Below are 13,448 nucleotides of genomic sequence, written 5' to 3'. Positions count from 1 at the left end.
AACGCTGGGAAGTCCCACCAGTTCCCTCTGTGCTTCCTCTCTGCTCCCTTCCAGATTCACAGTAGGAAAAATAGAGGATTTCAGGTTGGAATCTCTAGTGGATGCTTAGCTGGAATTTAAAAGTAAAAAAAAAAAACAAAAAACTCTTGTAGTGACATATTGTTACACAGCATGAAAATGCCAGGATCGGCTCTCAGAAACCATGGAAACTCTCCTATCACAGAGGATTAGGGAGACGCCATTGATTTTCACCAGAAGAAATTCAGTTGAGACAGGAAGGTGGTCCTGGGCCCACTGTAGGCAATACCAACTGGGATCCTTTACACCCATTCTGGAAGGATAACTTTTCTATGAAAGGAGCATCAACAGTCTCAGTGTTTAGCTACCCATAGGAAAAGAGAAGGGCCATTAATTGGCTTCATATTCTTTTTATTCAATAACCATGTAAAAACTACAGATGCAGCAGTGGAGAGCAGAAAATGAAGCCATGTGTTTATGTCACACATTGGGGTGCCTGATTTGTGCCCCAGCGGAAGCCCTCTCATCTGACCTCTGCGGAGGACAAGGGACCATGGTTCAGGGAAGTCATCTTACTATAACTGCCCACAGAAGGTGTCCCAAAGCTTGTAATTGACTCAATATACTTTTTTTCTGTTAAACAAACCAACAATTTCTAGAAGTTAGCTTGATTCTTTCCTCCAGATTTCCATTGGTCAACTCCAAACACAACAGAGTTGGAGAGAAGTGTTGGGGGACATTCTTGGGGTTGGGGTCGGGGACAGATGGCGGTTGGACCCCTGATATGCGTGACCCATCATCTTGTACTTTACAGAAACTCAGGCTGTGCTCCCAGACACACAGAGGGAGACTCCCCTGAATGGCAGAGAGGGTCCCACTCAGATATACACCTTCTTTTCTTTCAGCTTCTCTCCTACCCACAAGTGAGAGGGAAGCCCATAACTTCCCCAGTGGCTAATAACCTCCAGCCTCCTGTGTAGTGAAAACTTCCCAGACTCGGTAGTACTTGGGAGTGGCGTGTGAGAGATGCGTCTCCACTCTGACCCGTGTCAGCTGCTGGGCAGGGGGAAATACCAAGCTGTGGTTCATGAGGGTTAAGAAAGAAGCACTTTGGGTGGTGCCTGTAGCTCAAGGGTGCCGGCCACATACACTGAGGCTGATGGGTTTGAACCCAGCCTGGGCCAGCTAAAACAACAATGACAACTACAGCAAAAAAATAGCCAGGTGTTGTGGTCGTCGCCTGTAGTCCCAGCTACTTGGGAGGCTGAGGTAAGAGAATCGCTTAAGCCCAAGAGTTTGAGGTTGCTGTGAGCTGTGACACCATGGCACTCTACCCAGGGTGACATAGTGAGACTCTGTCTCAAAAAAACAAACAAAACAAAAAAAGGAAGGCAGCACTTTGGATGTGGGGACTGAGTGGTCTTACACTCTTGTTTTGATCTTATTTTAATATCTTTTAAAAATCAGACATCTGTCTCTCACTGTAGGAACTAATTTCCTACCTTATTTTCCTCAGCAAATCTACATGTGTGATACATTTTCTGTAATAGCCCAGTGTTTAGACCTCCTTAAGAATTTAACCCTCCTCAGCTTTGAATTATTCTATTACCGAAGTCTCTGTTTCCCACTTTTGTATGCAGCAGGACCAGTTGCTCCTTGCCCATCCTAGAGCTTTTCTTCTTTGTCAGCAAGCAGGAGGAAGGGCACTATCCCTTTAAAAATTGTAGATCAGGAGATCTTAACTGGAGGTGCCTGTACATCAGGAACCTCTGAAGTTGCATTTGTGAAGTATCTTCTTGGAATCTTGAAGAGGTTCCACAACAAATTAGACACATTTCCACAGACAGTCTTAGAAAATCTAAAGATCAGTATTACTGACTTCCATTCTTTAAAGCTTCCAAAGACAAGAAGATAAATTAATTGGCAGTATAATGCAAATCTTATCTCAGCAAAGATTTCCATCGAAGAATTGTCCTCCCCAAACGTGTACGATTGACTTTTTTTGCAGAGCTTCTAGCTGTCTGTTATGCTGATGATAATAAGGATAATTACTTTTACGATTATTAAACCCCAGATTTGCTTAGCACTGGTGACATGGGCAAGTCAGCCTTTGGTGTGGAATCTTATCACCCCCCCCCCGCCCCCCAGTCCTCTGTATCGTTGCCTGCACTTGTGGCTGACAACACTGAAGCTTGAGGAGTCTACCAAACCTTTGCAATGATGGGATTAAGTCTTGGGCCCAGAGTTTCTTAACCCAGGCTTGGGGGCTTGGGGCTTTAAAATGCATAGCTATAAAACCCGCTTGACCATTCATTTGCATGTTAATTTTTTTTTTTTTTTTGAGACAGCATCTGTGTTGTTTTGGAGCTGGAGTACTGTGACGTCATAGCTCACAGCAACCTCAGACTCCTGGGCTCAAGTGATCCACCTGCCTCAACCTCCCCAGTAGCTGGAACTACAATGCCTGGCTAGTTTTTCTACTTTTAGTAGAGCCAAGGTCTTGCTCTTGTTCAGGCTGGTCTTGAACTCTTGAGCTCAGGCCATCTACCCAACTGGGCCACCCCAGTGTGCTAGGATTATGGGTGTGAGCCACCACATCTGGCCTGCATATTAACTTTTTGAGAAAAAGCAAATGGAGCATTTCATAGATGGCTGGGCTTCCTTGAACTCTAGCTCATGGGCTGCGCATTACACTTACCCTTAGTGCTTGTTCTGCTAAAAGCACACTAGGAAACCTTTCTTTCTCCTTGAAGGATGTGTTGGAGTGTTACATACAAACATCTTGAGACCCATTGTCATGTCTGTTAGCACATTTCTGTGAATCATGGAGGGAAAATTGCTCTAACTCAGCTCAGGTTTTGGCCCAGGGGCTCATGTTTGGGGTTGACTAGATGAATTCTGTTCCAAGAACACCTAGACCAAGGTAGTTCAATACCATCTATCAGGGTCTAAGTTCAGTGTAGTGTATTTATTTAAACAAACATTTATGATGCAACATCTGCTGCATTTTGTGTTAGATTCTGAAGACATATAAATTAGGAAGATATAACACCTCTCTTCAAGGAGCTTACGTCCTAGAGTTCGGGTGGGTAGTATTTGAGAGTAAATGGACCAGTAGTTTAATTTCTGAATTGTTTTCTAGTTCCTATAAAACGTCTTTAAGTCTACACTAGAAGGTCTTATTTATTATCGTGCAAGTCAAATTTTATTGTGATTTTTGCTTTCTGGATAATTAGGGGTTTGGGTAAAGCTTAGAAATTAATGGCTAAGTTTATTTGGCATGGAAAACTCTCTCTGTCCCCTCTCACCTAACTTTCTTATTGGGTGAATTGACACTACACTGGAAGAGTTTTGTTTTTTTTTCTTGGAGACAGAGTCTCATTTTGTTGCCCTTGGTAGAGTGCTGTGGCATTATAGCTCACAGCAACATCAAACTCCTGGGCCCAAGCGACTCTCTTGCCTCAGCCTCAAGCAGCTGAGACTATAGGCACCTGCCACAACACCCAGCCATTTTCCTGTTGCAGTTGTCATTATTGTTAGCTGACCCAGGCCAGGCTCTAACCCACTGGCCTCAGTACATGTGGCTGGTACCATAACCACTGTGCTACAGGCACTGAGCCTACACTCGAAGAGTTTTTGAAGATCTGGATTTAGGACCTAAGAATGGCCAGCTCAAGATATTTTTTAACGGTTAATCATTATTACTTAATTTGTTGTCTTATTTATTGACTTTGGGTTGGACTTGTCTTATTCTCTTTTCCTAGCAAAAATACAAAGAAGATTATGACAATAAAATCAAAGGCAAGTGGAGTGAGACGCCTTGCTTTGAAGTTGCAAACGCCAGAATGAATGCGGATAACTTAAGTGCAGTGAGTAGGACAGGGATTCCTGATACCCTGGGGGTGGGGGAGATACTACCTGCTGTGCCACAGAACCCTTGAGACCCCTCTTCCTAGGGTCAATAGCTGGTGTAGAGATCCCCTTAAGAAAGAAATTTCCCACGTTCTCTTTCCCTTTGAGAACTATTATTTTGGCCGATCCTAATTATTTCTATCTCAACTTTCACTGGAGCAATAGGGAAAGTGCAAAGTGTAATTAGTACAAATTAAAGAGGCTCTTTTAAATCTATTCTTTTCCTGGAGAACCAAACTGTACTGTTTCTTCTTACTGGAAAACACAAGTGCAATTGTTGTTCTTTTTTCTTAAATTCTCTGCTCCTAGCCTTCAGGAGCTCTTTCTTGGTGGCCAAGAAAAACCTTCTAATTATGCTTCAGCCTGTTCTAATTGTTCCAAATCTCTGTTAAATTGCTCCGCATTTTGCAGTGGTACCACGTTCTCTACTTGAAATCTGACCTGGCTACCCAGGGAGGGTGGCTTCTCTGAATCCCTGAGTCTCCCACATCAGCCCCGCACAGTGTGTTTCCATCAGTCCTCCAGCGCGTTTAATGTCTTGCAGAGGAAATACCAGGAAGACTTCGAGAGCATGAAAGACCAGATTTACTTCATGCAGACTGAAACCCCAGAGTACAAAGCAAATAAACAGGCTGGGGTGGCAGCCAGCAAGGTACGAGGACATTTTTTGCCTTTATCTTGATGGTTTGAGTGTGGGTGAATTTCTTATAACTCTGGCTCTTATATGTCATGAATATGGGGAGGGGGTATGGTTTAGGGGGAAACTATCAAGACTGAGACCAGTGTATCCCAGGCCTTGAAGAAGAGTAGAAATAAAATGAGAACAACCAAAGAAGTACTTTGGAATTATAACAGGGCTACTCAAATCTTGTTATTTTGTAGTGTATGAGCAGTAACAGTACCTGATTACCAAACTTAATATTTCGTAGAGTAAAAGGCCTTTTGCTATCAGAAGGAGAAAGGCTGTAATTGCAGTTAGCAGGCCTTCTTCCCCCGGAAAAGACAATTGGCAGCCTTTTACAAAAACAGACACGTCCACACCCAACGCTTTCACTGTCATTGCTTTTCTTATTTTCCCACTGATTGAGGAAGAAACCTAGTCTCAGACAAGGCTCATAAATCCGTGGGCATCTTCATGTGTTCCACAGAGTGACTCTGGGGAATAGTTTGACTCCTTAGGATCCTAAAGTAGGTGGTCACTAAAAAGAGCATAAACTTTGAAGCCAGTCACACTTGGTTCCAATCTTGACCTTGGCTCTGCTAGAGGAGAGAAAGCAAGATTGTGTCACTTAGAAGGCTAGCACAGGGTCCCAGTGCAAAATAGAGGTGTTTTGGACCAGGAAGGTAACAGCACAGGTGATGAGAAATATTTTGAAAGCAGAGATGACTTGATTTGCTGATGGATTGGATATGGCGTATGAGGGAAAGGTTTTTATCTAAGGAGCTAGATGAATGAGGTTTCCCTTTATTGAGATAGGTAAGGTGGTAGAAGATGTGGAGCATTTTTTGGGAGGAGAAATAGACGCTCATTTTCAGACATGTTAGATTTGAGATGACTGTCAGACATCCAAGTAGAAATGTCAGTGGTCACCTGATGGTATAGGTCTGAAATTTCAAGGGAAACATAGGTGAGGGTTCTGTAAATGTGGGAGTCATCAGCATACAGCGAGTATTTAATGTCACAGCACTGGAGAGCATCAAGGGAGTGAGCGTAGTCACATGTGTCAAAATTTCTGAAACGGATGTACCAATGTCTGCCCTCTGGTGACCTTGACAAGAGCAACTTGGTTGAGTCTGTTTGGAGAAGGTTCATCGGAATGAGAAGAGAGAAATGGAAGATATAAGTATATTCAACTCTTTCAAAGTATTTTCCTGGTAGGAGAAGGAGAAAATGGGTAGTAGCTGATGGAAAAGTGGGTAAGAGGAATTTTTTAAGTTGGTCAACAAAAATGCCATGTTTCTGTGCTGAATACATCCTGCCAAGAGGGAAGATGTGATGATGTTGGAGAAGGAAGAATGGCTGGGCTGTCGTGGTGGGGCAGGTGAAAGGGGAAGAGAGGTGATGCTTAAGAGGAGGGGGTGGCTTTGCCACACACCCTGACAGTTCACCCAGGTGACAGAGGAAAAGGCTGTGCATCCCAGGTGCAGGGAGGGGGATAGCAGGTTTCATTTTCATTTTTCAAGGCGATATACATTTCTACAAGGTGGAAATGTTGGTTGTGTCAGCCTTCTGTTCCTGTGGAGTACCCCAGTGCTCCTCTGTGCGGGCTGCAGGGCTGGTGTGTCTGTGTGCCGCTGTGGGCATCTTCTGTCCTTGGGTACCACCCCGATTGGCTTTGGTTGCTGAGGTTCTTACATGTTGGATTTATCTAGGATTCCTTGAACTTCTGTGGTTCTGTGGCCTGAATAAATGGTTTACACAGGGAATTAGGGACCACGTGTTCTTCTTTCTTGTACCAGTCCCAGAGCTAGGCACAGGATTGACACCCTGTGGATAACTTTGAATGAAGAAATGAATGGGAAGAGAAGTGCATTCTGGCAATTTATGCAGTTCCTCAACTGCTGTTAGGAATTACTATGAGTATTTTGTTTGTAAAATGTCAAGCTGCCATTTTTCTAGAGAGAAAATTGATTTGTGAACTATGTCACAATATCCATAATAGAGAGAAGGGCAAAAATAACCCGCAGAGTTATTTCATCACTTTATTTCACTCCCACAGGTAAAATACAAAGACGACTATGAAAAGAATAAGGGGAAGGCAGATTATAATGTGCTTCCCGCTACAGAGAACCCACTGCTCAAGCAGCTGAAGGCGGCAGGAAACGCGCTCAGTGATGTAAGTTTATTCTTGGCAAAAGTGTTTTTTAAACCCTCGCTGTCAGAGTGGTGAAATTTTTCTGCTTCTGTAATTACTAAATGGATGTATAACTTTGCACATACCTTCAAGTCGTGGCGTGGCAGTTTCACTGGTGCTGTCTCACCGCAGGAAGGCACTGAGGGCCTCTGAGTACGACGTGCCTCGGTTTGGGTGAGCCTGTAGATTCAGTTCAGTGGGCAGGGAGCTCCTCATTTGCTTATAAGCTCCAGGTACCTGGGCCTCCATATGTGCAGAAACCACACTGTAGCTGTGATGTATTTGACAGAGGCGGAGGGAGAGGAGATATTTAAAGACAGATCTTGTCCTGGGAAACCATCATTTGCAGACAATAGAACTTAAAAGATGGTTCCCTGTGTCTTCACGGGAATTGCCACTGTGGAATTGTTGAGATCTTAACTAAGCTATCAGATTTAAAATAAATTACATAGGGAGGAGCATAGGGGGTCACAGTGAGCGACACACCTCTTGGGGGCAGGACACAATTATTTACTTAACAAATGCAAACAGTATGACCTGGTTCATTCTATCCTCAGTGATACCTCAACAATAATAAAAAAAAAAAGATTGATAATCCTGCATTGCAGAATTTATTAAAGATGTCAAGAATAAAAATAAATAAATAAATTACGTAAAAGAGACTGGGGCTGGTATTAAAACACTGTCTGCCTGGGACCAATTTCTGTGTGTGTGTGTGTATAGACGGAGAGAGGCGGACTGAGTGATCGTTTGAGTTTTTCTCTTATGATTAGGTTTGTACTAAGCTTTCCCAATATTTGAGGACTTTATGGAGCTGTCTGTGTGCTTTTGTTATCTTTCCATTGTCCCTTGAATTAAGTCAGCACCACAGGAAATGTGTGCTGGTACTGGGAGGGGTGAAGTGCCAGGTGACAAAGTGTAAATGGATCTGTGCGAACAGCTCTTCTGGGAAATCAATGCCAACCACTTCTGCTTTCTAAATGAAAGCATCTTTTTCAAACATGTAAAAGGTTCGGTTCAAATCTACTGTGTTGGTAAAGACAGGAATATAAAAATATTAACGAGGAATAATTTCATTGACATTGTGAAAACGCTAAACGAAAAAGTAACAATGGTTGGCTGTATCCGTTGTATATTTAAAACCGATAATTGTTTCTTATTGCTAGTCAAGCTAAAGGCAGATCCAGCAGAGAAGAAGAGTTAATCGTAACTCGTAGTTTGAGTTCTTGTCTGCACCTTATTTTTAAGGCTCCTTGTATATAACTAGAGATTATTTTTGTTGGCAGAAAGAGGAATATTTTTCAGCTGATATTAACATTTTCGTGGCATTTTGTTTTTAAAAAAACAAATAATTTGCTATTGCTCTGAACCTCCCTGTTTTCTGTGACTCCACCAGTGAGGAAAGAGCATGTGAGTCAAGAGACAGAGGAGGCAGCGATTCAGAAACACACGGGATTTCTGCAACCAAAGGCTGGGTCAGACGTGGCACGATGGCTTCTTAATGTTTTGAGAGCATAAAAACTTAGGCCTCACAACAACTGCTGATAGAAAAGTCATATGATTCATGACACTCATGTTAGACTGCCGGTTTTCAAGACAGTTGACAGTTGACAGCTTTTCTTCTTCTTTTGTTTAGCATTAGAAAATACAACGGTTATAATCAGCGTGGGAGTGACAATCTACTTTAACTGATTTTTTTTCCTTTGGCAGAAACTATACAAGGAAAACTATGAAAAGACAAAGGCAAAGAGCATAAATTACTGTGAGACCCCCAAATTCAAGCTTGATACAGTTCTACAGAACTTCAGTAGTGATGTAAGCAATCTCACCGTCACTTCTTGTGTTACAAAAAAACACCCATAATTTCACCAATTATTAACCGAGATCTGTTTTGTCTTTCAGACTAAATACAAAGATTCCTACCTAAAGAATATTTTGGGACATTATGTGGGCAGCTTTGAGGATCCACACCAGTTGCACTGCATGAAAGTTTCAGCTCAAAACAGTGATGTAAGTTCTAAGACAACTGTTTGATTTTCCAGATGTATTTTAGTGGCATAAATACAGTGGTTACAACCTCATGTCTGATTTCTTTTCTTCATAGAAAAACTACAAAGCAGAATATGAAGAAGACAGAGGCAAAGGCTTCTTCCCCCAGACCATAACTCAAGAATATGAAGCAATCAAGAAACTGGACCAGTGCAAAGACGTGAGTCTGTTGTCTGGACTTTGCCTCCACAGCATCCTGTGGTCAAGATATGTTTAAAATTCTGACACTTTTACAAATGTGTAAGCACAAGTGTAAGCACGGGAATTGTAAGAAACCAACCCTATTTTGTACTGTTTTCTCCTGTTGGCATCCCTACATTTCAGCAATTAATTCTAGCTCATTTTTCTAAAGAAGAATTATCAGGAATCTGAAGCTACAGGATTATATTGATGCAGCTGCAAAATCACCTCTAAAAGGAACTGCAGTCTAGTTCCAAAAAAAAAAAAAAATGCTTGTTATTCATTATAAGTTTCTTTTCTTTGGGGGCAGGGATGAGGTTCTGCTTGCTCAACCAGTAGGCCCACTTGGATTTGACAGATGATATTTCTAAAGCAATTCCTTGCCTTCCCACAGCATACCTACAAAGTCCATCCAGATAAGACAAAATTCACTCAAGTGACCGACTCTCCTGTTCTGCTGCAAGCCCAAGTCAATTCCAAACAACTGAGCGATGTAAGTTCCTCTCCATAGCCAGGAAATCCAATTACAAGGGATAACATTTTGTAACTCTATACACAAAGTCCAAGGATGTATCATGGTTATTTTTTAAAAGGCTAAGTTTCAGCAAGTTTCACTTGCATATGTTTATAATCACCTAAAATATTTTTCTATTTAGTTGCCTTTGTCTTAGGCAGATATCGCTTACAGGAAAATGATTCTGTGAAGGAAACAAAGGTAGCTTAAAGCTTTGGAAAGAATGTGAATTCTAAAGTCAGACAAAACTGCGTTCAAATCCCAGCTGTGTCCTGTATGGTCTGGGTGGCCAAATTATTTAGCCTCTCTCTGCCTTATATTTCTCTTTCCTAATTTGTCACTGTTCTGAAGGTGAGGTGAAGGGAGACATTGCATAGCACATGGCCTGGGCCAGAGCAGATATTCAGTACATGGGTTTCCTCTCCCAAATACATTCCTGGAAAATGGAGTCTTTGAGACAAGTTTTATCCTATAAGCTTTAAGTATGAATCTCCAAGTTTATGTCGAACCAAAAGAATAAAAGTCAAAGTAACCTCAGTAGATTAATGGCTAGAAATGGAGGCTTCAGTTGGAGTATTGACAGCCATGATGTATGTGAGGGGACACGCACCAGATTTGTTAAGAAAGGTTTTCCAGGCTCGGTGCCCCTAGCACAGTGGTTACAGCACCAGCCACGTGCACCCAGGCTGGCGGGTTTGAACCTGGCCCTGACCTGCTAAACAACAATGACAACTGCAACAAAAAATAGCCAGGCATTGTGGCGGGCCCCTGTAGTCCCAGCTACTTGGGAAGCTGAGGCAAGAGAATCGCTTAAGACCAAGAGTTGGAGGTTGTGGTGAGCTGTGATGCCACAGCACTCTACTGAGGGTGCCATAATAAGACTCTGTCTCAAAAAAAAAAAAAAAAAAAGAAAGAAAGAAAGAAAGAAAAGAAAAGAAAAGAAAAGAAAAGAAAAGAAAGGTTCTTCACTCAGTGAGCTCTGACAATGAGCAGAACGACAGGGCTGTGTCTCTTTCAGAATCTACAGGGCCCACTGTGCTATGCTGGAGGGTGCCTGAAAGAGCTGCCTTATTCCATTAGGGTCCTACCACAGTGACAGGTGTCAAGTGTCTAGCACAAAGGTTCAGCAATGCAGAGTGGCCTATGCAAGCTTGGGATGTCTCTTTTGATCTTAACAACTTTACAAAATGTACCACATAAGAGGTTTTGTATTTTAGAATAATTCTCCTTCTGAACTAATTCTTCCTCTCTCTGTTTGTCAGCTAAATTACAAAGCAAAACATGAAAGTGAAAAGTTCAAGTGCCATATACCCCCGGATACTCCTGCCTTTATCCAGCACAAAGTCAACGCCTATAACCTGAGTGATGTGAGTTCCTTATGCCCTGTAGCGTGTGATACACCGACAAGCTGTGCTTTATTTTTTAACTGGTTCATTGCTATTCAAGGAATATTTTAATGCTAAAATGGGAAGCACTGTTGACATTTCTATCATCTTCCCATGTCTCTGCCAATATCACTTTGAATTCACCTTATAAACTGTGTGCAGCAATCTTGGAAACAACTTCATACAGTTAGATAATATATTTTAACCATTCCTCAAAATGCTTTTATTATTGCTTAATTGCAGATCTGAATGTTAGATCTTTTAGTCATATGTTCATTATCCTATAATTGTATTTTTATAAGATACAATTTTATTTCATTTACTTCATAGGCATATAATGTCCCTTATTTCATACAAATGATACTTATTTTGCTATGTAAGAGAACTTGTTCTAATGAAGATATAGAGTATTAAAGGGCAGAAGGCCAGCTATCTATTACTATCTTTCATTTTTCAAAGTTGATTTTATAAAAAAGTCAAATTATCCTTAGGGATCTCAATTTCTTCCACTATTCTGTAAATGAATGCTAAGATTATCCAACATCTGTGAGCATTACACTGACTCACAAAGTAAACTTTGCAGGGAACTTAGAGATCAAATGAAAGTAATGCCTTTATGTCATAAAAGTCTATTAACTATGAAGTATTTGTGCCACTCCATAAAATATTCAATATTAGACATCAAATATTAGTATGATAAGTAGAATTAAGTTAATTTGATGAAAGATTCTGGTAAAGAGTAGAGAAAGCTGATCCTGGAGAATTAGACGTCCAGCTTGAAGAGAGTTACCTAAAATACACGTGATTTCCTGGACATTGGAAAGGATCTGTTTGTTTTACATTACGACAGGGTATTTACTTACCCTTTTAGTCTTTAAAGATGATGACATGCCTCTCACTTTTGCCAATTCCTTTGCTAAAATTTCCCTGTCCAGAATATTTACAAGGAAGACTGGGAGAAAAGCAAAGCCAAGAAGTTTGACATCAAAGTGGACGCCATCCCCCTGCTGGCAGCCAAAGCCAACAGCAGGAATGCCAGTGATGTGAGTATGGCCTGGGTAGCTGGGCAGGGCGGCCTCAGGGACCTTCCTGGTGTGTGGGATCTGGCATGTGTGGTGTCTTTGCAGGTGCTGTACAAGAAAGACTATGAAAAGAACAAAGGGAAAATGATTGGGGCCCTCAGCGTTGAGGACGATCCCAAGATTCTGCACTCCTTGAAGACAGCCAAAAACCAGAGTGATGTGAGTGTCCTTGTAAATCCGTCTTGTTTTCAGATGTAGCCACATTTGCTGTTCGCTATAACCTTGGATAGGAGGGGAGGTTAGCCTAACTGAAACCTCAGCTGCAGCATGACAAATCAAATGTGAAACCTTCATCCCAGTGGTCAAGGAAAGCGAACTTCTTCATTTTTGTTGATATCTCTGTACCTTGAGATGCCAGTGAATATTGCAAAAGTGCATCTAACCTCTTTAATGTCCTATTTTATTAGGAGAAAAAATGTACTAGTAATATCATTTTCTTTATTATTTTTCCTAGAAATGAACTCAATATGTCAGTTGCTATAAATATATGTATATGTACATGTTTGTATTCATTTAATGTCCTGAACTGATTAAAGTATCATAGCTTACAAAAATATATTCAGGAAAGTAAAAAGTTAAAAAACAAATAAAGTAGGAAAAAATAAATGAAGCTCAAAGGCAAAGTATTTTATTTTAAGAATTTTGTGGCTCAACACCCGTAGTTCAATGGTTAGGGAGTCGGCCACATACACTGGGGCTGGCAGGTTTGAACCTGGCCCAGGCCTGCTGAAACAACAATGACAATAACAACAACAAAATAGCCAGGTGTTGTGGTGGGCGCCTGTAGTCCCAGCTAATTAGGAGGCTGAGGCAAGAGAATCACTTAAGCCCAAGAGTTTGAGGTTGCTGTGAGCTGTGATGCCATGTACTCTACTGAGGGCGACATGGTGAGACTCTGTCTTGAAAAAATAATAAATAAATAAATAAAACAAAATAAATTAAAAAAAGAATTTTGTAAAATATTGATTTCATTTTAAAGACGTTAAATATTTATTAAAAAATAATACTTGTTTACAGAAATTGCTTTTCTAATTTCTAGCAAAAAAGATACTCCCTGTCATTCCATATTATTTGCAAGTAGTCTTGTTTTATTGAGTTTATTTTTGCATTTCTAGATGAGAGAATTAAAACAAAGTGAAGAAATATACGATATCTACAATGTAGCATATGATATTATTACTATTTAAAAAATGTAATCATGACTGTATTCCCAGCACTCTGGGAGGTCAAGGCAGGTGGATTGCTTGAGCTCAGGAGTTCACAACCAGCCTGAGCAAGAGTGAGACCCCATATCTATTAAAAACAGAAAAATTAGCCAGGTGTTGTGGTGGATGCCTGTAGTCCCAGCTCCTTGGGAGGCTGAGGCAAGAAAATACCTTTGAGTCCAAGAGATTGAGGTTGCTGTGAACTATGACACCGTGGCACTCTACCAAGGGCAGCAAAGTGAGACACT

General features: G+C 41.2%; 1 protein-coding gene across 2 annotated transcripts in view; it reads left to right on the top strand.

The window, feature by feature from the left end:
- NEB (nebulin) overlaps positions 1 to 13,448 on the top strand; it is a 212,936-nt gene that overhangs the window by 18,896 nt on the left and 180,592 nt on the right. For both annotated transcript variants that reach the window (XM_003793019.1, XM_012807124.1), the window contains exons 11-20: positions 3,783 to 3,887; positions 4,475 to 4,582; positions 6,651 to 6,767; positions 8,496 to 8,600; positions 8,688 to 8,795; positions 8,890 to 8,994; positions 9,409 to 9,507; positions 10,791 to 10,895; positions 11,849 to 11,956; positions 12,041 to 12,154. In XM_003793019.1, the coding sequence (XP_003793067.1) occupies positions 3,783 to 3,887; positions 4,475 to 4,582; positions 6,651 to 6,767; positions 8,496 to 8,600; positions 8,688 to 8,795; positions 8,890 to 8,994; positions 9,409 to 9,507; positions 10,791 to 10,895; positions 11,849 to 11,956; positions 12,041 to 12,154 (1,074 nt within the window). The remainder of the gene's footprint in view (positions 1 to 3,782; positions 3,888 to 4,474; positions 4,583 to 6,650; positions 6,768 to 8,495; positions 8,601 to 8,687; positions 8,796 to 8,889; positions 8,995 to 9,408; positions 9,508 to 10,790; positions 10,896 to 11,848; positions 11,957 to 12,040; positions 12,155 to 13,448) is intronic.

Source organism: Otolemur garnettii, unplaced genomic scaffold (genome assembly GCF_000181295.1).
Source record: "Otolemur garnettii isolate 467f Iridium unplaced genomic scaffold, OtoGar3 scaffold00064, whole genome shotgun sequence".
Classification (NCBI taxonomy): Eukaryota; Metazoa; Chordata; class Mammalia; order Primates; family Galagidae; genus Otolemur; species Otolemur garnettii.
Note: the sequence above shows the minus strand (reverse complement) of the source record. Positions and strands in the feature narration are given on the sequence as shown.